Source organism: Grammomys surdaster, unplaced genomic scaffold (genome assembly GCF_004785775.1).
Source record: "Grammomys surdaster isolate TR1022 unplaced genomic scaffold, NIH_TR_1.0 125231, whole genome shotgun sequence".
Lineage (NCBI taxonomy): Eukaryota > Metazoa > Chordata > Mammalia > Rodentia > Muridae > Grammomys > Grammomys surdaster.
In genome coordinates this window covers 819943-839936 of record NW_021620120.1, presented here as the reverse complement: position 1 = coordinate 839936, position 19994 = coordinate 819943, and the positions used below count along the sequence as shown (strand labels likewise).

The 19994-nt window shown below is 40.0% G+C and overlaps 1 protein-coding gene and 1 pseudogene across 1 annotated transcript; one reads left to right on the top strand and one right to left on the bottom strand.

Moving 5' to 3' along the window:
• The first annotated feature begins 2774 nt into the window (after positions 1-2774).
• LOC114637257 lies at positions 2775-7866 on the top strand (annotated as a pseudogene).
• A 1393-nt stretch (positions 7867-9259) lies between these two features.
• On the bottom strand, positions 9260-10222 carry LOC114637260 (olfactory receptor 1361-like). The gene has a single exon (XM_028785472.1). It carries the CDS (start codon positions 10220-10222, stop codon positions 9260-9262), a length of 963 nt encoding a protein of 320 aa, XP_028641305.1.
• Between the last annotated feature and the right edge of the window lie 9772 nt (positions 10223-19994).

Genomic DNA, 19994 nt, shown 5'->3' with positions numbered 1-19994 from the left:
CCGCGGACCACTGCTCCAAGGAGTGCTGCCACAGCAGGGCGCAGGCACGCCTGACCTGCCCCGTGCCCCTCTCAAGTTTTAAACCACAGAAAATGTGGTACATTTACACGATGGAGTATCACTGGCCTATTAAAAACAATGAACTCATGAAATTCGGAGGCAAATGGTAGCAAATGTGGACACAAATTGTGGAACAGAGACTGAAGGAAAGGCCATCCAAAGTCTGCCCTACCTGAGGAACCATCCTATATACAATCACCAAATGCAGACACTATTGTGGATGCCAAGAAGTACATGCTGACAGTAACCTGAAATATCTGTCTCCCAAGAGGCTCTGCCAGAGCCTGACAAACACAGAGGCAGATGCTTGAAGTCAACTGAGCATGGGGTTCCCTATGGGGCCCCCAAAGGAGAAGTAAGAGAAAAGACTGAAGGAGCTGAAGGGATTCGCAACCCTATATGAAAAACAATAATATCAAACAACCAGACCCCCTAGGGCTCCCAGGGACTAAACCACCACTGAAGGAGTATACATGGAAGAACCCCTAGCTTTAGCTGCATATGTAGCAGAGGATGGCATTGTCGGGCATGAATGGGACAAGAGGCCCTTGGTCCTGTGAAAACTGTATGTTCCAGTATAAGAAAATTTGAGGGCCAGGAGGCAGGGATGGGTGGGTGGGTGGGGGAACACCCTCATAGAAGCAGGAGAGGGAAGATGGGATAGGGGGCTCATGAAAGTGGGGGAACTAGGAAAGTGGATAACATTTGAAATGTAAAGAAAGAAAATATCCCAAAAAATAAAAAACCCTAAGGGGCTTCCACTCATAATACTCAAAAGGTTTGATTGTAAGACCTCTTGGAAGATTTCTTACCAGAACATCAGTGAATGTGTTAAGAGGAACTGAGGATACCTTTTCTAGAGTATTTAGTGACCAGATTGTAGACCTTCCATCTTAAAACTATATTTTGCAGAGTCAAAGTCTGTGCCCTATCTGTGGAATCAACAAGGTTTCCACTTCTCTCATAGTCAAAGCCATACATAGGACTTTCAGCCTTCCATACTTTTCTGTCTGTCTCCCTCTCCATCTTTCTCACCTTCTCCTTCCCCCTCCCCCATTTCTCCCGTCCCCCTCCACTCCTACTCCACTCCCTCCCTGTCCCCCTCCCCCTCCCTGTCCCTCTCCTTGCCCTTCTTTGCTCTGGCCTTTCTCCCTCCCTCCAGCCCTTCCTGTTTCTCCCTATCTTTTCCCCATCTTTCTATTATCCGTCCTTATTTCAGTACTGAACTCCCTAGCTGAAAAACCTTGAATTCCTGGCCGATTGTGGCCACTCTTCACTGAGACTGGGTTTACAAGTGTCCAACCCCAAGCAGGAACTTAACACTCCTAACTTCCAAACATGATAATTATGGTAAGACCTAACCAACAAAAGTTATCCATGGAATCTGCCAGAGGACCTGGATTTTATTTCCAGCACTCATGTAGCAATAAAAAGGGTCTCTAACTCCAGTTTCAGTGGGTCAGATGCCCTCTTCTAGCCTCTCCTGATACCAGGCACAGACACACATATATGCAAAACATCAGTATACATAAAACAAATACACAAAAAACATTTGCTTGTTTATTTGTTTTGAAGAACAAAGAGAGATCCTGAAATATTTGACAGGCCCTTGGAAACATGGCATTAAGTACTTAGTGTAGGGGAGCAGGAGTCAGGGCAAAGCCCAGGTTACACATTTGATCCTTCTTGGTGAGACTCAAAGGAGGGGAAAAACAGCACTGGAGATTCTCCCATTTCCTCAGAGGATTCACCTCTCTGTAACTTAAACTTTGCCTAGTATTTTGCATGGATACTGATGACACTTCCCTCATTACAGTTGGGTGGTGGAAACCTAGAGAATCCAATCAGCACTACCACTGGAAGGATGGGGATCTCAAACAACCATGCTCTCCTGATGGTAGTGGTTACTATGGCTGTTACCCAAACAGGTTCCAGTGGGTTCAGGGGTCCAGAAGCAGAAACCTCTGAGAAGAAGAGCAAAAGCTTGGGACCAGATCCTCAGGATCTCTTCCCTATCCTGCCCTGTGTTCCTTGTCCTGCCCACCCCCATCAATCTCCCATTACCACTCCTGCACTTGCCTGCATTCTCAGAGAAGGGCCCTGATCTCATCTTGCATCTCCCCTAGGCTTACATTCAATGTGCTATTTCCAAACTGTCCTGTCACAGTACATCTCTGTAGACTACAGGGATGACTGGTAATTTCAGCTCTGAGATAGCAATAAGGAGTTTCCAAGGATGGAGCCAAGTAGGCCCTGGATGGAGTAGGAAGGTCTAGAGTATTGAGAGGAGCTGAAACTCAGAGTCAAGAATATTAAACAAAGAACCACAGCTTACCTTCAGAAACTACACTACAAGCAGACTGAAGGCAGTGAGTGACTCCAGTCCTGGGTTGGACTCCTACATGTCCCACTGACTAGCCTGACTAGCCCTGGATACCAGATTCAATGTATGGAGCTGGGGATACAGAGCCCTCAGAAACCCTGAACAAATTTCACTTTCGGTTTAGGTCCAAATCCTGCCTTTGGGTAGAGCAGGGTGACTTAGCCCAAGGCTGACAGACACCCCTGTTGTTGTTGACAGGCTCTCATACCCTACAGGGGATGGTTGTCTGCTAGATAGGGCCATACATGAGTCTTCTTGGAGCACACTATCACACTGCATATGATGGCTCAGATTACATCATGAGGACCTGAGTTTCTGGACTTCAGCAGACATGGTGGCTCAGATCATGAAGAGCAAGTTAGAGTCAGATGGTACAGCAGAGTATTTCAGGGCCTATGTGTAGGGAGAGTGCCTACAGCTTCTCCACAGATACCTACAGAATGGAAAGGAAACTCTGCAGCAAGCAAGTGTGAGGAACAACTAGAAACCACTTTTAGTTAGCATAAATATCACCTCAACCATACAAATGAGGCCCTTGATGTCTGTGGAGGGAAGAAATACTGGATCAGCTAGAATACTGCATAAGGAGGAGGAAGAGAGCTACTGGCTTTCCCGATCCAACATCAGAGAGTGACTGTACCCAGGGCTGACCCTACATTCAGAATAGTTGAATCTGTCCTAGGATGGAAGGAGAAAATACCCTGGAATAAACAGCCAAGCTCTCCCACTCAGTCTGCAGCTCATTATGAACCATGACCTCTTTCAGGCCTGGGTCTCTGCCCACCCCCAATGTCTTTGGAGGTCACACTCCACTGATGCTGAGTCTCTCAGCTCAACCCCATCAGGACCAGAGATGGGAAATCTAAAGACTCCTACTTGATTCTGTCTTAGGACTTCAATTGGTACAAAGAAACACCATGACCAAAAGCAAGTTGGGGTTTATTTAGCTTACTCTTCTAGCACTGTTCATCACTGAAGGAAGTTAGGAAAGAAAGTCAAACAGCTTATCTACAGGGCCTGGAGAACTGCTGCTTCCTGGCTTGCACCCCATGATTTCTTCAGCCTGATTTCTTATAGAACCCAGGACCACCGGCCCAGTGATGGCACCACCTACAATGAGTTGGGCCCTCCAGTATCAATCACCAATTAAGAAAATGACCTATAGGCTTGACTAAAGCCTGAATTTTTGGAGTCATTTTGCTAACGGTGGTTATCTTCTTTCATATGGCTTTAGCTTGTATCAAGTGGACAAAACAATTCACCTTGATTCATCAAGCATTCCAGGGAATGGATCATGCTAGGTACCTGAATCTAGGTTCCCATATGGTGTTTGCATTCCTCTTTTACCCTAATTCTGTCCATTCCAAAGATGCTTACATGAGCCCCAATGACTCCACAAAAAGAATGTAAAATGCTTAAATTTTCCAATTGTTCTTCCTCAATCTCCTCAAAGGTACATGTGGCCTATCACCCTAGATTTGAAGGAGATGTTATCTGGATGTACTGAGCCCTGAGCTTCTACCCTGCTGATATGACCCTGACCTGGCAGGGATGGGAAGAACCTGACCCAGGATACAGAGCTTATGAAAGAGAGGCCTTTACAAGGAGATAGAACCTTCAAGCAGTGGGTAGCTGTGGTGGTACCTTCTCGAGAGGAGCAGAGATACATATGCTATGTACACCATGAGTGGCTAACAGAGCCTCTTGCCCTGAAATGTGATAGGAATGAATAAGGGTAATAGGGTCAAAGAAAGAAGGAGCCCAGATCAAGGTCAGGGATGAGAACTGGGGATCAGGGTCTTCATCCTCCAATCCTCTCCCAGGAAGATCTTCTCAATCCTCTGTTGTCATCACCATCGTCATTGCTGGTCTGGTTCTCCTTGGAGGTGTGATAATTAACGTTATGATGTGCAAGAGGAAGAGCACCATTAAGCAAAAGTTTTGGCTGAGTCCTCTTCCTCACCTATGGACTCCAGGTCTTAGTAGGAGTTGCCTCTGCCTCTTCTCTGGGAAGACCTTTGGTCCAACATCTCAAATGAAACAATTGTTTATTTTATCATTGTATTTTATTGTCTGCTTATGAGTGTAAGATGTAGGTGCTTGTATTGGCTGGTTTTGTATGTCAACTTGACACAAACTGGAGTTTTCACAGAGAAAGGAGCCTCAGTTGAGGAAATGCCTCCATGATACTCAGCTGTAAGGCATTTTTCTCAATTAGTGATTAAGAGGGGAGGGCCCATTATAGGTGGTGCCATCCATGGGCTGGTAGTCTTAGGAACTATAAGAAAGCAAGCTGAGCAAGGCGGGGAAGCAAATCAGTAAGTAACATCCCTCCATGCCCTCTGCATCAGCTCCTGCTTCCTGACCTACTTGAGTTCCAGTCCTAACTTCCTTTAGTGATGAACGGTAATGTGGATATTTAAGCTGAAAAACCCTTTTCTACCCAACTTGCTTCTTGATAATGATGGTTTTGCAGGAACCCTGACTAATACAGTGCTTGTGTGTATAATGTAGTTATGTGCTCAAAACATGTATGTGTATTCATGTATGTGTGTACGTATATATGTATATGTGTGCATATTATGCATGTGTGTGTACATATATGCTTTGTGTTCTTGTGTGTATGTGTGTGTGTATATGTGTGTATGTGTGTCTGTGTAAGCCAGAGATAAGTACTGTGTGTCTTCCTCTATTCTTTCTATCTTTTCTTGAGGTGGGATCTTACCAATGTGATTAGAAAAGCTAGCCAGTAAACTGCAGGGATTCTCCTATTTCTGCCTCACTCTGCTGAAATTACAGATGTGAACCAATCGCATACAGACAGACTCCAAACACACAATTTAAACAATTTCCATCTAAATCCCAAATAATTAAATTTTAAAAAGATCAAAATTCCCAAATCACAATTCTGGGAAAATATTTTTTTAATTCATGTAAAGACATTTATTTACATTTTAAAGAGATGTTTACTAAAGTCCATAAAACTATCAGAGAGACCACTTTGTCCTATAAAGTAGGTAATGGCACACATATTTGCATGCATACGCACTCAGAAACATTAATGAAAGTTGTGGAGAGCCGCATAGTGCCACGCCCTTAAGATGGCACTGGTCTCTGCCTTCCACCACCTGTTGGTGAGTGCTTTTAGGAGTAAACAAGTCCTTATTTGGCTGTGGCTAGTGATCTGGCTTGCTTCCGTGTATGTGGACCTATCTGCTGTTGCCACGTGGCAGATGGGGATAGGCTATTCCTAGAGTACTTAAGCCTGGGAGACGCTTCCCCCAGGGGGAGAGAGAAGCTTATTCAAGGTCCTGAATAAACTGCTTGGAGAAAAGCTCGTGTGTCGCGTCATCCTTGCTGAACGAGGGTGGGCACGACAGAAAGTCACACTGATCTAGCATCATGAGCAACACAAACTAGGAAGCAGTATCTCAAACAAATGCTCACCTTGCCTGAGTCTCTGTGCTGATAATCTACTGAGCATCAGAACATGGGAAATAAAGTCCTTAATCAAAGTGGAAGGTCCTTGCTGAGAACAGACCCTCTAGAAGGCTCCTTCATATCTTGCTTGGTTTTCACATCGTTCCCTGAGTCTGAAGTCCTATTTTTAGTAGCTTCCTTTGGGCTAGGATTAAGGCTTGCCATAGACTTTCATGGCCCTGCTGCCATGCCTTCCCAGGCCTCTTACCCACTATTTTCCTTCCACTGGTGAAACAAGGAGCAGTTACACTGAGAATGCCAGTATGAATGGTTGAATATGATTTCTGGTATGGGATAGAGTAGACAGAAGCCCATGCGGAAACACAGCCAACTCATAACGCCTACTTTATCCCATCATGTAGGCTCTGATCAAGTCTCATTTGATCTTCCACAGGCAGCTCTGATGCTTCTCTCACCATCTAGACAGATAAGACATTGCAGGTCCTAAACTGTGGCATGTGGTGGAACTGAGGATAGAGTCCTGGGATAGCTGTCAGGAGCCATAATGGGACAAGCTAATAATTAGCAGATGATCATCCTGAAATGCTTGCCTTGGATTATTATATAATCTGAGACAAGTGAGGCCTCGTTCAGCAAGGCTTTAAGTGACTTATTTTAAAAAAAGATTCCTGCTATTAATATGCTTTTCCTATTAATAGTATTATTATTTAAACATATGTAACAATCACTAAGCAATATCACACCCCTTTGGAGCAGATCTCTGTAGATCCACGAAGATATACTGTATTATAGCGATGCTATATAGACAAATAGATGATTTGTTAAGTCCTAATGATGATCCTATAAGAATTCCTAAAATTATATCAGTGATTATTAAGCTCTTTTATAACAGGGCTGCTATTAGGTCCCTCTCTGATAGTCAAAACTGCACTGAGAACTCTGCCAGTCTCCCAAGTGTCATCAGTTAATTGCCCTTACATAGTTACCAGACTTTCTCCTGCTCAGAGCACATTCAAAGAGGTTGTAAAACAATTAACCAAAGTTCATTAAAAGGGAACTAATGATTTATTATAGGTGCTAGGACAGAAGTTAAAATATTGCCTTGGTTTATCTATACAAAACTAATTTTATTCTATCCTCTAATGGAGAGTATACTGCAGTATTCCTTTTAAAATAATTTATTATTGTGGTTATTGTGTATACATTTATAAAATTACTTATGACATATCATTTTGTGGAAAATAAAATTACAAGTTCCACCATTAAATTTGCATGTTCAAACCAAATACACACAATAGGAAAGAGCCATATTATATATGTGTATGTATGTATAAATATAAATACATACATACACATATAAATTCATTTATATGTATGCAACTATAATAATCAAACAAAAATAATTATCAAGTTGATCTCTATCTTGAAATCTGTCACCTTCTATGAAACCCATTCATGATCAAGCCAGAATGGCACTTATGGCTGATGCGCACAGTCTGGCATCATGGTAGATAGACTAGTTGGTGTTCTGATGGCTCAGCTAAGGTTTTGTGCTCCCAACCAAATTCATCACTTTTACTGTGATTTCTCACTCATGATGGTCCTGGCTTGCTCATATACTGGACTTGTCCAGGTGACTATTTTTGCTCTCTCTGTGTCCTCCTGACTGTCCCCTTTGCACTAGTTCAGATTTTCTATGCTCAGATTGTGGTGACTGTGCTGAGAGTTCCTTCTGGGACCAGAAGGACCAAGGCCTTCTCCACATGTTCTTCTCACATGGCTGTGGTGTCCACAGTCTATGGAACACTCATGGTCTTGTACACTGCACACTCTGATGTCCACTCCCAGCTCCTCTCCATGGTCATTGCCTTGCCCTAAACAGTCGTCACCCCATCTTGAACCCTGTCATCTATACCTTGAGGAACCAGGAGGTCCAGCACACACTAAGTAGTTTTTTCTACTGCAAACCAACTGAAATATGACCTAAGATGGAGGGCAGTCAAGATTTCTATTTAACTGTCAGTTTCTTGATTGAAAAGTCACCCACAATGGGCTGCAAAAGGAGTAATTATGTTCTTTCTCAGAATTCTACTTTAGGTCATAAGAGCATTGCCCAGCAGAAGGCAATAGTTAAACAATTTTCAGATGTTAGTTTAAAAGATTATGTAAATTACTGTGTTGTTTACTGCATACAACACAAATCGTGCTCTGGTTTGATAATTACACAGTGAAGACATGTACTGGATTGCTACTCTTTAGCCCATTTCTGTATGTGGCACTGCTGTGAATGATTAATGAAAAGAAAATTATAGAAACAAGACACCAACACAAGCATAAATCTAGAGCAGTGTTCATGTATGTTACTGCAGTATGACATTTGAATGGCTCTTTCCTATTGTGTGTATTTGGTTTGAACATGCAAATTTAATGGTGGAACTTGTAATTTTATTTTCCACAAAATGATATGTCATAAGTAATTTTATAAATGTATACACAATAACCACAATAATAAATTATTTTAAAAGGAATACTGCAGTATACTCTCCATTAGAGGATAGAATAAAATTATATTCTTTCTCATCCTGCTCCTATTGACCTGGGTTATTGTCAGACTCACCAGCTTCCTGACTTCTTACTTATGATTTAACTTTTGTGGACACTAAAGCTCCCTTTAACATGATTTGTCAGTGGTATCTAGGTTCAACTAGAGAAAATATATTAGAAAAAGAAGGATATGCAGTAAAAGGCTATCAGGGGGCTGTTGATATTAAACCACTGGTAAAAATTTTTAAAATTATCACATGATTGTAATGATTGCAATAGTTATTCATGCATAAGGAATATGAGTATAAGAAGACAAATTAAAGAATATCAAACCCAACATACTACTCTTTCCAATAGATTATTTTATTTGGTACTTGTCTTGTTGCTGTGACAAAACACCTGACAAGCAATTTAAGAATGAAAGTTTCATTTTATTCATGATTGAGGAATACAATACATCAGAATGAGACAAGGAAGGCATGAGGGTGAGGTGAAGGCTTACATTGCATCTGTGGTCAACAATCAAAAAGAGATGAATAATGATAGTAAGCTATATTTTTAATTTTTTCCATTATCAGTCTGGGATAATTCTACGGAACAGATGGTGCTATACACATTCAAATAGATCTTCCATCTCAGTGAAATCTCTCCAGAGATACCTTCACAGAAATGCCCAAAGCATTGTGTTCAAGGTGATTCCAAATCTACTCAAGTTAACAATGAAGATTAGCCAGAGCCATCATGTAATTTTCACTTGATCCATGGTGTTAACTGACTCACTTTGCATGTGTGGCAGTGATGTGGGTTGTGATCCTTCTTGAGTGATGATCCTTAGTCCTGAGACTTTTCAATGTTCAGAATCCTTCTCAATGAACTCTTAACATCCTTATTTCTCAGACTATAGATGAAGGGGTTCAGAGTGGGAGTTACCAAGGTATACATGACAGCAGCAACCCCTTCCCCAGAGGAACGAGAGCTAGATAGGGGTTTCAAGTAGGTGGCAAAAGCTGTGCTGTAGAAAAGGATAACTACAGAGAGGTGGGAACTGCATGTAGCCAAGGCTTTCCTTTTCCCCTGTGCTGATGGAACCCTAGCCACAGCATAAAAAATACAACCATAAGAACTTACAATGCAGAGAACTGCACTGATTCCCAAAACTCCAACGAAACCCATTGCCAGGACCTCATTGAAGTGAGTGTCAGAGCAGGAAAGCAATAAGAGAGGCGTAGAATCACAGAAAAAATGAGGAATCTCTTGATTGGTATGAAAATACAACTGAGAGAGCAATAATGTATAGATCAGAGAAACACAATGAGTTATTCCCCATGACCCACTGACCAGAACCGCACATCTACAAGGAGTCATAAGAAGTGGGTAGAGCAGTGGGTAACAGATAGCAGCATAACGGTCAATAGCCATGACTGCCAGAAGCAGGTTATCCATATCTACAAAAACAGCAAAGAAATACAACTGAGACATGCATGCAGAGAATGAGATTGATCCATCTCCGGTCCACAAAGCCTCCAGTGTTTTAGGGCCTGTGGTGTTGATGAAGCAAAGATCCACAAATGAAAGCTGACTGAGGAAGAAATACATGGGTGTGTGGAGGTGGACATCAGCACCAATAGCTAACAGAAGTAGCAGGTTCCCTAAAAGTCCCAGCAAGTAGAGACATAGGAAGATGCTAAAGAGGGGCTGCCATTTCTCTGGGTCACTAGATAGTCCCAAGAGGATAAAACCAGGAGCCTTACTGCAGTTCATCCTGGGTCTTGTTATTAAAGAGGAAGTTGGCATAAAGACAAATCTCTCACTGCAGGCAAGAATTGGTATCAACCCAGACCTGGTCCCTTGGCAATGGGTCTTCCTCAAAGCCTCTATTGAACAATAAAACTAGTACAGCAAAGGGAATGACAAGACTTGGAGTTCATTAAAAATGGCTCCCTAGGGAGACATAAAGACAATTTGCTGAGTGGCTTCCAAAAATTCTTTTGGTGAAAGCTGTACTATTTAACCCTTGTGTTACTTGATTGAATAAAGACTTTCCTGTGATAGTGTTTATTTTCCTGTGAATCTGTTTGACTGATTCCTTTGAAGGCACAGACTTTATCTTAGTACATAGCTTAATTCTTTGCTGACAGTTCCTGCCCATCCATAGTCACCACTGTAGTTGCAACTTCAGCAAAGTACAATACTGTTTCCTGAGTGACTTACTGTGACAACATAGCATCAAATAATGCATTGTTCACAATGCTGCCAAGGGAGTTCCTTCAAAAAAAATATAATCATGTTACTTGTTTGTTTAAAAGAAATTGCTTGGATAAACATTTTTAAATAAACTGTATACGTCCTTGTGTGTCTTCTAAGGCTCTAAGTATTTTGAACTGGGAATGCCTCATAAACTCTATCATGACTCACTACTCACTTTGAATGAGCTATCAGCAAGATTCACACTTCCCAGTACCACTTTCTATCTTGATCAATTTCTTTTGCTAACATAATATTACAAACTAATAAATGAAAAACAATTCATTTTGAATTAAATGTCAAATAAAAGAAGAACGCCTCTGATGGACTCTGAGATAGGAGGGAGCAACAACACACAGAACAATGTATGAAGTGTGTGTGTGTGTGACTTCTGATAACTCTTCTTAAACCACTAGTGTCTAATCTTTGTGTGTTTACCTAATCCAAGAGACAACCAAAGTTTCCACCACAGTCAGACTCAGTTTCCACTAACTCAGTACCTCACTGAGCCATGTTATGCCTGAGAAAGATTATACATGGTTTCAAACCATAGTATTATTCATTTAGTAAAGTATTCATTTAGTATTTTAAGAAAGGAAAACTTTTCCTCCAGGAATCCTGCTTGTGTGACTTGAACACATGGTACGTTCATGTCTTTCATTCCTTGTCATCTCAGTTTCACTCCAAGGAAATCTTATGCTTCTTTGATTGGCAGATTCACCTTGTACCATCATTGATTAACATCTTGTGATATGGAGGATAGAACCATATATATTTTGTTGAAATATTTAGTAAGGTATTGTTAGTTAGGAAATGATGAATATTATGACAGAGCATAGCAGAATCTGACTTTACTGTTCAGGGTATGCTTAGTGCGTGGCATAAAAAATAGCAAACACTGATCATACAGTGGGCACTGCATTTTCCCATTCATTTAGTATTTCAAGAAACGAACACTTTTCCTCCAGGCATCCTACTGGTGTGACTTGAACACATGGCACGTTCATGTTTTCATTCCCATACTTGTAAACAATGTTAGAACATTGTTCTCAACAAACTCTTCTACATTTCAGCACTTTGATCACCTTTTCTTACCTTGACTAGACATCTTCTCATCAATTTAATCAAAGCTTATTGCATCAATTGTATAACTAGCTAGACTTATTATATTCTACTTAACAGTATTCAAGCTGCAAACATTTCACTTTTGCCTTGACTTTATTGCTCAAATAATTCTAGTGCTTCTTCTTTCCCATTAATTACATATATTGTACTGTACCTGGTTACTGGGAACTCATGGGTGTGCCTCTGCATACCTGTCCCAGTCAAAGCTAGGCATTCTTGCTTTTCTGGCTGGTCACCCAGAGTTTTTCTAATTCTCACTCCAGATATCATACACTCTTGTTAACATTAATCACCATAGATCCTTTTACCTGAGTAACTTTTTCTTTAGTCAAATTTGACAGGGCTGCAAAACTATGTTACAATTTTATCTTCCTGTCCACTTAAAAACTGTTATTGACAACTTTACCTTCTATTATCTTACATCTTCTTAATTATAAACACAGGATAATCTGGTACTTAGGTTGTTATTGTCTGAATGAGTTTTCTAGTTTCTGTGACACGTAATTTTTTTCTTCTTGGTTAACTGTGAATTTCATGAGAGTAGACGCCATAATTTCTGTTTTTAAAAAAAGGTCACAGAATAGGTGAATTTTGTAACAATTAAAACTGCTCTTCAGGATAAGATGCTACATTGGAGGTTGCCTCCCTAGGACCTGGTCAAGGACAGTCAGAATTATAAAAACATGACTCTATTCCAAAGAAAATAATGGCTTTGAAAACCCCTCAAGGAAATTAAAGAATATCTTAAGAGTGTGGATGCACTAGTATATGTAGGCTGACAATGAAGGTACTCCAACACACTTTGTCCAATCTCTCTCTCTCTCTCTCTCTCTCTCTCTCTCTCTCTCTCTCTCCCTCTCCCCCTCTCCCTCCCCCTCCCCCTCCCCCTCCCCCTCCCTACCCCCTCTCTCTCTCATCTCTTTATCTCTCTATCTCTCTATCTCTCTCTATCTATCTCTCTCTATCTCTTTCTTTCCTTCTTTTATTATGATTTCCCTTCTTTTCACACCTCAACAGTATTTTTCTTCATTTTACACTCTGTTTAACTATGTTTTTATTCTTTCTTTTATGAGAAGAATGGGTTAACAATGGAGATCTAGGAAGGAGTCCATTGTGTTACTGTGATAGACAGGGTGCTACTACTAACAAAAAACAAAGAAATGGAATCTTATTCTTCAATTGCTTGCCAACAGTTACATTATCTGTATATTTACAATGAAGAAATTAATGAAAGTTTATTGTTTGGTGGTATAACTTAGAGATTTGTGTTTGGGGCTAGAAAGGTGGCACAGTACTTAAGAGTGTTGCTGCTTTTCCAAAGATGTGAGTTTGGTTCTCCACATCCAAGTCAGGTGACACATAAGGACCTGAAACTCTTGTTCAAAGCTCTCTAATAATCTCTTTCCTGGTCTCTGTGGGCACTGACATACATGTGCATGTATAAATTCGAATCACATATATTTTACAATAAAATATTATTGAAAAGAGGACAAAAGCAAGTCTCCCTGTATACAAGAAAATTGAAATAACTCCTTACATCTGATCAGCACACAGTGGATTGAAGCTAGATATCATCAACAACAAAGACAAAAGAGATCCTACAAGCTCATGGAAACTAAGCAACTCACCACTGAATGTAAAATGACTAAAGACAGAAATAAAGAAATTAAAAACTTTCTAGAATTCAATGAAAATGAATACACATATCCAAACTTATGGAAAACAACAAAAGTGGTGCTAAGAGGAACGTTTACATCACTAAGTGCCTGCATAGAATATGGGAGTGATCTCATACTAACAACTTGACAACTCACCTGAAAGCTTGAATCATGCCCAAGAGAAGTAGACAGTGGAAGAGAAGGAGAAAAGATTTTAGGAGTGAGAGGGGATGTAGGACAGCAGGAAGACATGGCCCACTGAATCAATAAAGAAGGGTTCATGTGGACTCACAGAAACTGAAGCAGCAAGCACAGGACCTGCATGTGTCTGTACCACATCCTCAGTGTATGTTATGGCTGTTAGCATGGTGGTGGGCAGGAATCCTAACAGTAGGAAAAAGTGTTTCTCTGATGCTTTTGCCTATACTTGGTACTCTCCTTTTGCCTCACCTTATCTCAATATGAGGGGTTTTGCCTTGCCTTTTTGTATCTTGTTTTGTTGTTTGTGGTTGTTGTATCTTGGAAGGCTGTTTCTTTCTGAAGAGAAACTGAGAAGGAATGGATCTGGTGGAAGAGGGATATAGTGGCAGGGGAGAAATGAATTGTTCTGTCAATCACACATGCAGTATCACTTTCCCATCTTTGTACTGAAAACTGTGAGTTTATCTTCAGACAAGGTTGCATCTACACTCATACTCTTTCTTAGAGATAAGCCTCAAACCTATTCATCTATAAAATATATCGAATATATTTCATCTCAGGGCAACTGAGACTCAGTGCTGAGGTTCTCTGGAAACTCAGCGTTTACGGTTGCATCTAAAGACTGAGCTTCAGATGAGCTACATAGTAATATGTCATGATCCCTTGGCATCTAGAGCTATTGTCTCATTATTTTTATTTCTTATGACATATTTATCCAAAAGCTCCTGTCCTTAGTTACTTTCTAATCCAATAGTTTTAATTTCGTCCTTTTTGAACCCTCTTAAAGCAAGCACTTCTACTTGTATTTCACAAAATAACTCTCATCAATGTCAGGTTTAAATTTCAGTCCTTAAATTTTAATTTGATTTTTCAAAAACATGGCTCGATTTAAAATCTTTTGTTTTTACTTCAAACTCTTCATTTGTCTGACTTTCAAGGTACCTACAATACTCTCCTGGTGTCTATTGATCTCTCTGACTCATCTTCAGTCCTGTAATCTTGTTTCTCCTCCTGTTTTAAATTACTTTTGAACACATCTTTGTACTTCTTTTCTATTTCCAGTTTCATGCTTCAAACACCTATAAGCAAATCACTCTGTTTTCAATTCTGCGTTCTTTTCCTCAAACGTGTGTGTGAGCAAGTGTGTGTGTGTGTATATATGTTATGCATATATATATATATATATATATATATATATATATATATATATATATAACATATAGTATCATTTCTTCATTGAAGTATTTTTACTGTGAAACATGTTTTCTTTTATGTGAGATTATTTGCATTCAACTTTGGAAGCTAACATACAAATGGAATGATGTCCTATATTACATGTTCTATGTCCCGCTATGAAATATGAGCTCATACTCCATAAAATGCCACATTTCACACGTACCTTCTGACTTCTCTAATGTCTGCTTATGAGTGATGAACTTAGAAACATTCACTTTGTCCAATCGTCTTAGATCTAAAAGCATCCTGCCTTTTGCAGTCATTGCTGAGACCATATATAAGAGTACAAATGATGGAGTCTGGAAGTCTAGACTGTATTAACTCTCTTGGGATCAGAAAATGTTTACCTACAGAAAAAAATTTTTTTGACCTTGGAGACTCAGTTCCCAAAGTTACTCATTAGTGGAAAATATGTAATAACTTTCCATTCAGAATTTTTCCTGAAGAGTATTTGAAAAATAAAATCACTAAACAGCCATACATTCTGGGCATAATTCAGACATGAAAGCAGAGAAATATTTACAACTCATGGTCTACTTCTAGTCATTGATCTACCTTCTTAACTAAGGAAAACTTGAACAGTGTACATGAGCCCATAATATTTTCTGGCCTTTAATTAGACCCACTCTAACTGATGTATAAATGTTAAATTGCACTTCTCTAAATAAGTATAGATTCGAACATATATCCTATTCATTAGTCAACTACCATAAGATTCTGACAGCACTGCCAGCTTAATTGTATCTAAATAAGAATTCCTGTTTCATTCTCCTATTTCTCATTCAAGTTTTACCATATTTGAAGATGATTTCACAACTCATAATAGCTCTACAAGTGCCATTCGTTGAAATAATCTAGAAAACACTTAACTTTTTTGGACCCCCAAAACAACATGTGAAATTAGTAAGTCCATTTTTCACTCTAATAAAAATGACCAGAAGTTGGTAATATATAGAAGAGCTGGATCATTCCCAAGATCATGAAAGAATAATGTTTCTATGTCTCTGAGTATATACAGGCACCTGCTAGAACTGTGAAGTTACAATAATTATTTATTTATTCCCTCCTCTTAGCAACATGACTAAATTCAAGAATCAAATTGGTCCAATCAGATTAACAAGAAGAAAATATGTAAATCTTTTCTAATGTATGACATACAAGGGAACCTAGAGAAACAATGAACCATAGAAGGTCATGAAGTAGAAATTTCACCAATTCTACTGTCAGTTATTTTATAGTAGATTCATATTTGTCTCCTTCAGCAAAGCAAACGATCATTGAAGAGTTTTTTGTGTGTATGTGCATTCAAATAGATATTTAAATTAGAGTAATATATATATATATATTCAAATCTTTCAATTCCTATACCATACATACAAAAGTTGGGTGGATTTAAAATGGTCCATCATTTTAGCCACTCATTACTATCATAAGTGACTGGTAGAGAAAACAATGTTCCTAATGAATTTACTAGTAACTATAAAATACATATGGAGTCTTAGAATGATATTATTTCCATTAATTTCCAAGTAATACTGCTCTTTAAACCCATCTGGTATTATTGTTTACTCTTTCTAATGCTCTAGTCCCTCCAATGCCTCCCATGTTATTTGAAAGTCAAACACCACCATCCAGGGCAGATCAGGCTTGCCTGCCCCTCTCCCATATCCCACAGCCTGCCTGTCTCCCGGGAAGTCTGCCTTAACTAGGGACACAGACTCCCTGTCTTCCAGGAGGTCTGTCACAACCAGGTACACAGGTGAAACCCCTGCCCCAATACCTGCCCCAGCTGGGACTCCCAGAGATCTCAGCATATGCACCACCCTGAACTGGTCTCACTTTTAGTTTACATCCAAATCCTGTGAGTGGGCAGAAAAGGGTGGGGTAGCCTAAGCTGCCAGTCTGGTGGCTGCCAGGCTTTCACATCCTGCAGACGAATATTGCCTGCAAGGTAGGGCCAGATATGTGCCTTCTTGGAGCACTCTATCAGACTGCCTATGATGGATCAGATTGCATCACCCTGAATGAGGACCTGAACTCCTGGACTTCAGCAGTCATGGTAGCTCAGATCACCAAGCTCAAGTTATAGTCAGATGGTAAAGCAGAGTACTTCTGGGCCTATATGGAGGGAGAATGCCTGGAGCTGCTCCAAAAATTCCTGCAGAATGGAAAGGAGACTCTGCAGTGAGCAGGTGTGAGGAACAACTAGGAACCACTTTTAATAAGTAAAGATATCACCCCAAGCTAATTCTGCTTATGAGTGTATGATGTAGATGTTGGTGTGTATAATGTAGCTATGTTTTCAATGCATGCGTGTGTGCGTGCGTGTGTGCGTGTGTGTGTGCGTGAGTGTGTGTGTGTGTGTATGCAATCGTATGTGTGTATGTACATGTGTGTATGTGTATGTGTGCTTGTGTGCATCTATGTGTATGTATGTGGGTATGTGTGTGTAGGTATGCACAAGCCAGGGGTCAGGGAGGTGTGCCTTCTTCTGTCATTTCTACATTTTCTTGAGATGGGATCTAACCAATTTGGTTAGAACAGCTAGTGATTAAACTCCAGGGATCCTCCTATTTCTGCCTCCCTCGTACTAGAATTACAGACATGAACCAACCACATACAGGCAGACTCCAAACTCACAATTTAAACAATTTCCATCTAAACCACAAATAATTAAATCTTAAGAGATCAAAATTCCAAAATTAGAAATCTGGGAAAACATTTTTTTTTAATTCATGCCAAGACATTTACTTACATTTTAAAGGGGTGTTTACTTAAAGTGCATAAAAGAAGCATATCAAAGAAAAGTGCATATCAAAGAAGCCACTTTATCCCATAAAGTAGGTAATAGCATACATATTTGCATACACAAGCACTAGGGTACACTAATGAAAGTCACACTGATGTAGTTTCATCAGCAGCATGAACTGGAAAGCAGTATAACAAACAAATGTTCACCTTGCCTGAGTGTCTGTGCTGACAACCTACTGTGCATGGAAACATGGGAAATAAAGGACATAATCAAAGTAGAAGGTCCCTACTGAGAACAGACCATCTAGGAGGCTCCTTCATATCTTTGCAGGTTTTCAAATCCTTTCCTGAGTCTGAAGTCCTAGTTCTAGTAGCTTCCTATGGGCTAGGATTAAGGCTTTTCATAGACTTTTATGGCCCTGCTACCTTCCAGACTCCTTGCCCACTGTTTTTTCCCACGGGTGAAAGAAGCAGCAGTTACACTAAACCTGCCAGTACATATGATTGGATATGATTCCCTAGTATGGAATAGAGTAGACAGGAGCCCATGGGGAAACACAGGCAGCTCATAACTCCTTCTTTACCCCATCATATTGGTTCTGATCAAGTCTCATTTGTTCTACCAATGACAGGAATATGATTAAGGCTCTGATGATTCTCTAACCTTCTTGAAAGGTAAGAACTGGCAGGGCCTAACATGTGGCATGTGCTTGGACAGATAGATTCTTAGGTTATGGGCGCTCTAAGGATTGGAACATTTTGAGTTGAGTTCTTTAGACTATCATCACTCCCAAGGAATAGTCTGAATATCTTGTATTCCACAGTATAAAAGTACTCTCTTATGTTTATTACAGGATGTGTTCAGATCTCTCATTCTCTACTATGAATCTAAGTCCCCCTGTTTCTCTTTCTTCAGTTGACATCTCATTCTGTCCCCTGTCAGCACAATGTGATGAAGTGACCAGCCCAGGCCAACCCTGAGGACTGAGTCTGTTGCCCATACCTGTATATCTTTCCTGTCTCACCTGTAACATAGGGGGATCTGGGACTTCTTCATCCCTTGTGGAACTTTAGGATTCCATGAGCAGCTTTTTACTTCTCTATTGAAAATAGATGTAGATATAGCTTTTTTGGTTTTATACCTTCTGAATATAATATTTGGTTGGTGTTATTAAAAGAGGAAGATTCGTAAATTTGAAAGGAAATAAAACATTAAAACTAACACAAACACCATAAACCTCAGAAATTCACTGAGTCTATTGTGCATGGGTCAGGAGAGGCTAGAGAGCAGACTGCTGCTGGAATTTGTCAGTAATGCATTTTTATGGGCTTGGATGTAGTCATCTCCTCTACACTTGATCTACAGTAGAATGAGACAGATTTGAAATGTCATGCCACGTGAGTTATATGTATTGTCTTAAACATTGACGAAACTGCCTAGGGAATGACTAGGATTTCACTATGTGCCCTTTCCTCCATTGGAATGGCAATGTAAATTCTGTGCCATTGTATGTTGAAAGTGTGTAATTTGCTTTATGCTTTTGAATTTATAGTGGGTTACTAATAAGATATTGTGTCAAGTCTCAGAAGAGACTTTGGACATGGGAATTTTAAACTATGATCGTCTATAGAGACTTTTGAAATTAGACTAAATGCATTTTGCAATATGATATGGCCACAAGGCTATGGGCTCCATAGAATGTGGTTTGAATAAGAATGGCCACAAATGATGAACTATTTGAATATTCATGTTTAGATGTTAGTACTTGATAGGATTCTTCACCTAAGTAATAAATTGAATTGAGCCCAATTAAAGTATAAAGGCAGGTTTATGGGAAGCAGTTCTCAGGTGGGTTCACTGGATTCACAGGAAGAGGTCAGATGGGTTCACTGGGTACACAGGAGGAGTTCAGTGAAGTCTCATAGCTTGGTCAGGTGTTGGCATTGCATACTTTTAATTCTAGCGCTTGGGAAATAGAGCTGGGTGGATCTCCAAGTACATAGCTATCTTCCTCTACAGACAAAGTTTCAAGATAGCCAGGGCTACAAGGAAAATTCCTATCTTGAATAGAAGAAAGAGGAGGATGAGGAATAAGAGGAAGAGAAGACAGGAAAGAAAGAAGGAAGAACAAAAAAGAAGAAGAACAAGAAGAGCAAGAAGGAGTAGATGGAAGAGGAGGAGAAGAGAAAAGAAGAAAAGAAAAAGAATTATCACGGATTTGGGGATAGGGGGTACTGCTGGGAGTTTAATAATAAAGACATAGAGATATCTGTATACTATAAGTTGTTAGCCTTTTTTTCTGGGGTCAGTTTCCTGAGCTACTGATCCCAGCTCAACCCTACTCCCCTGC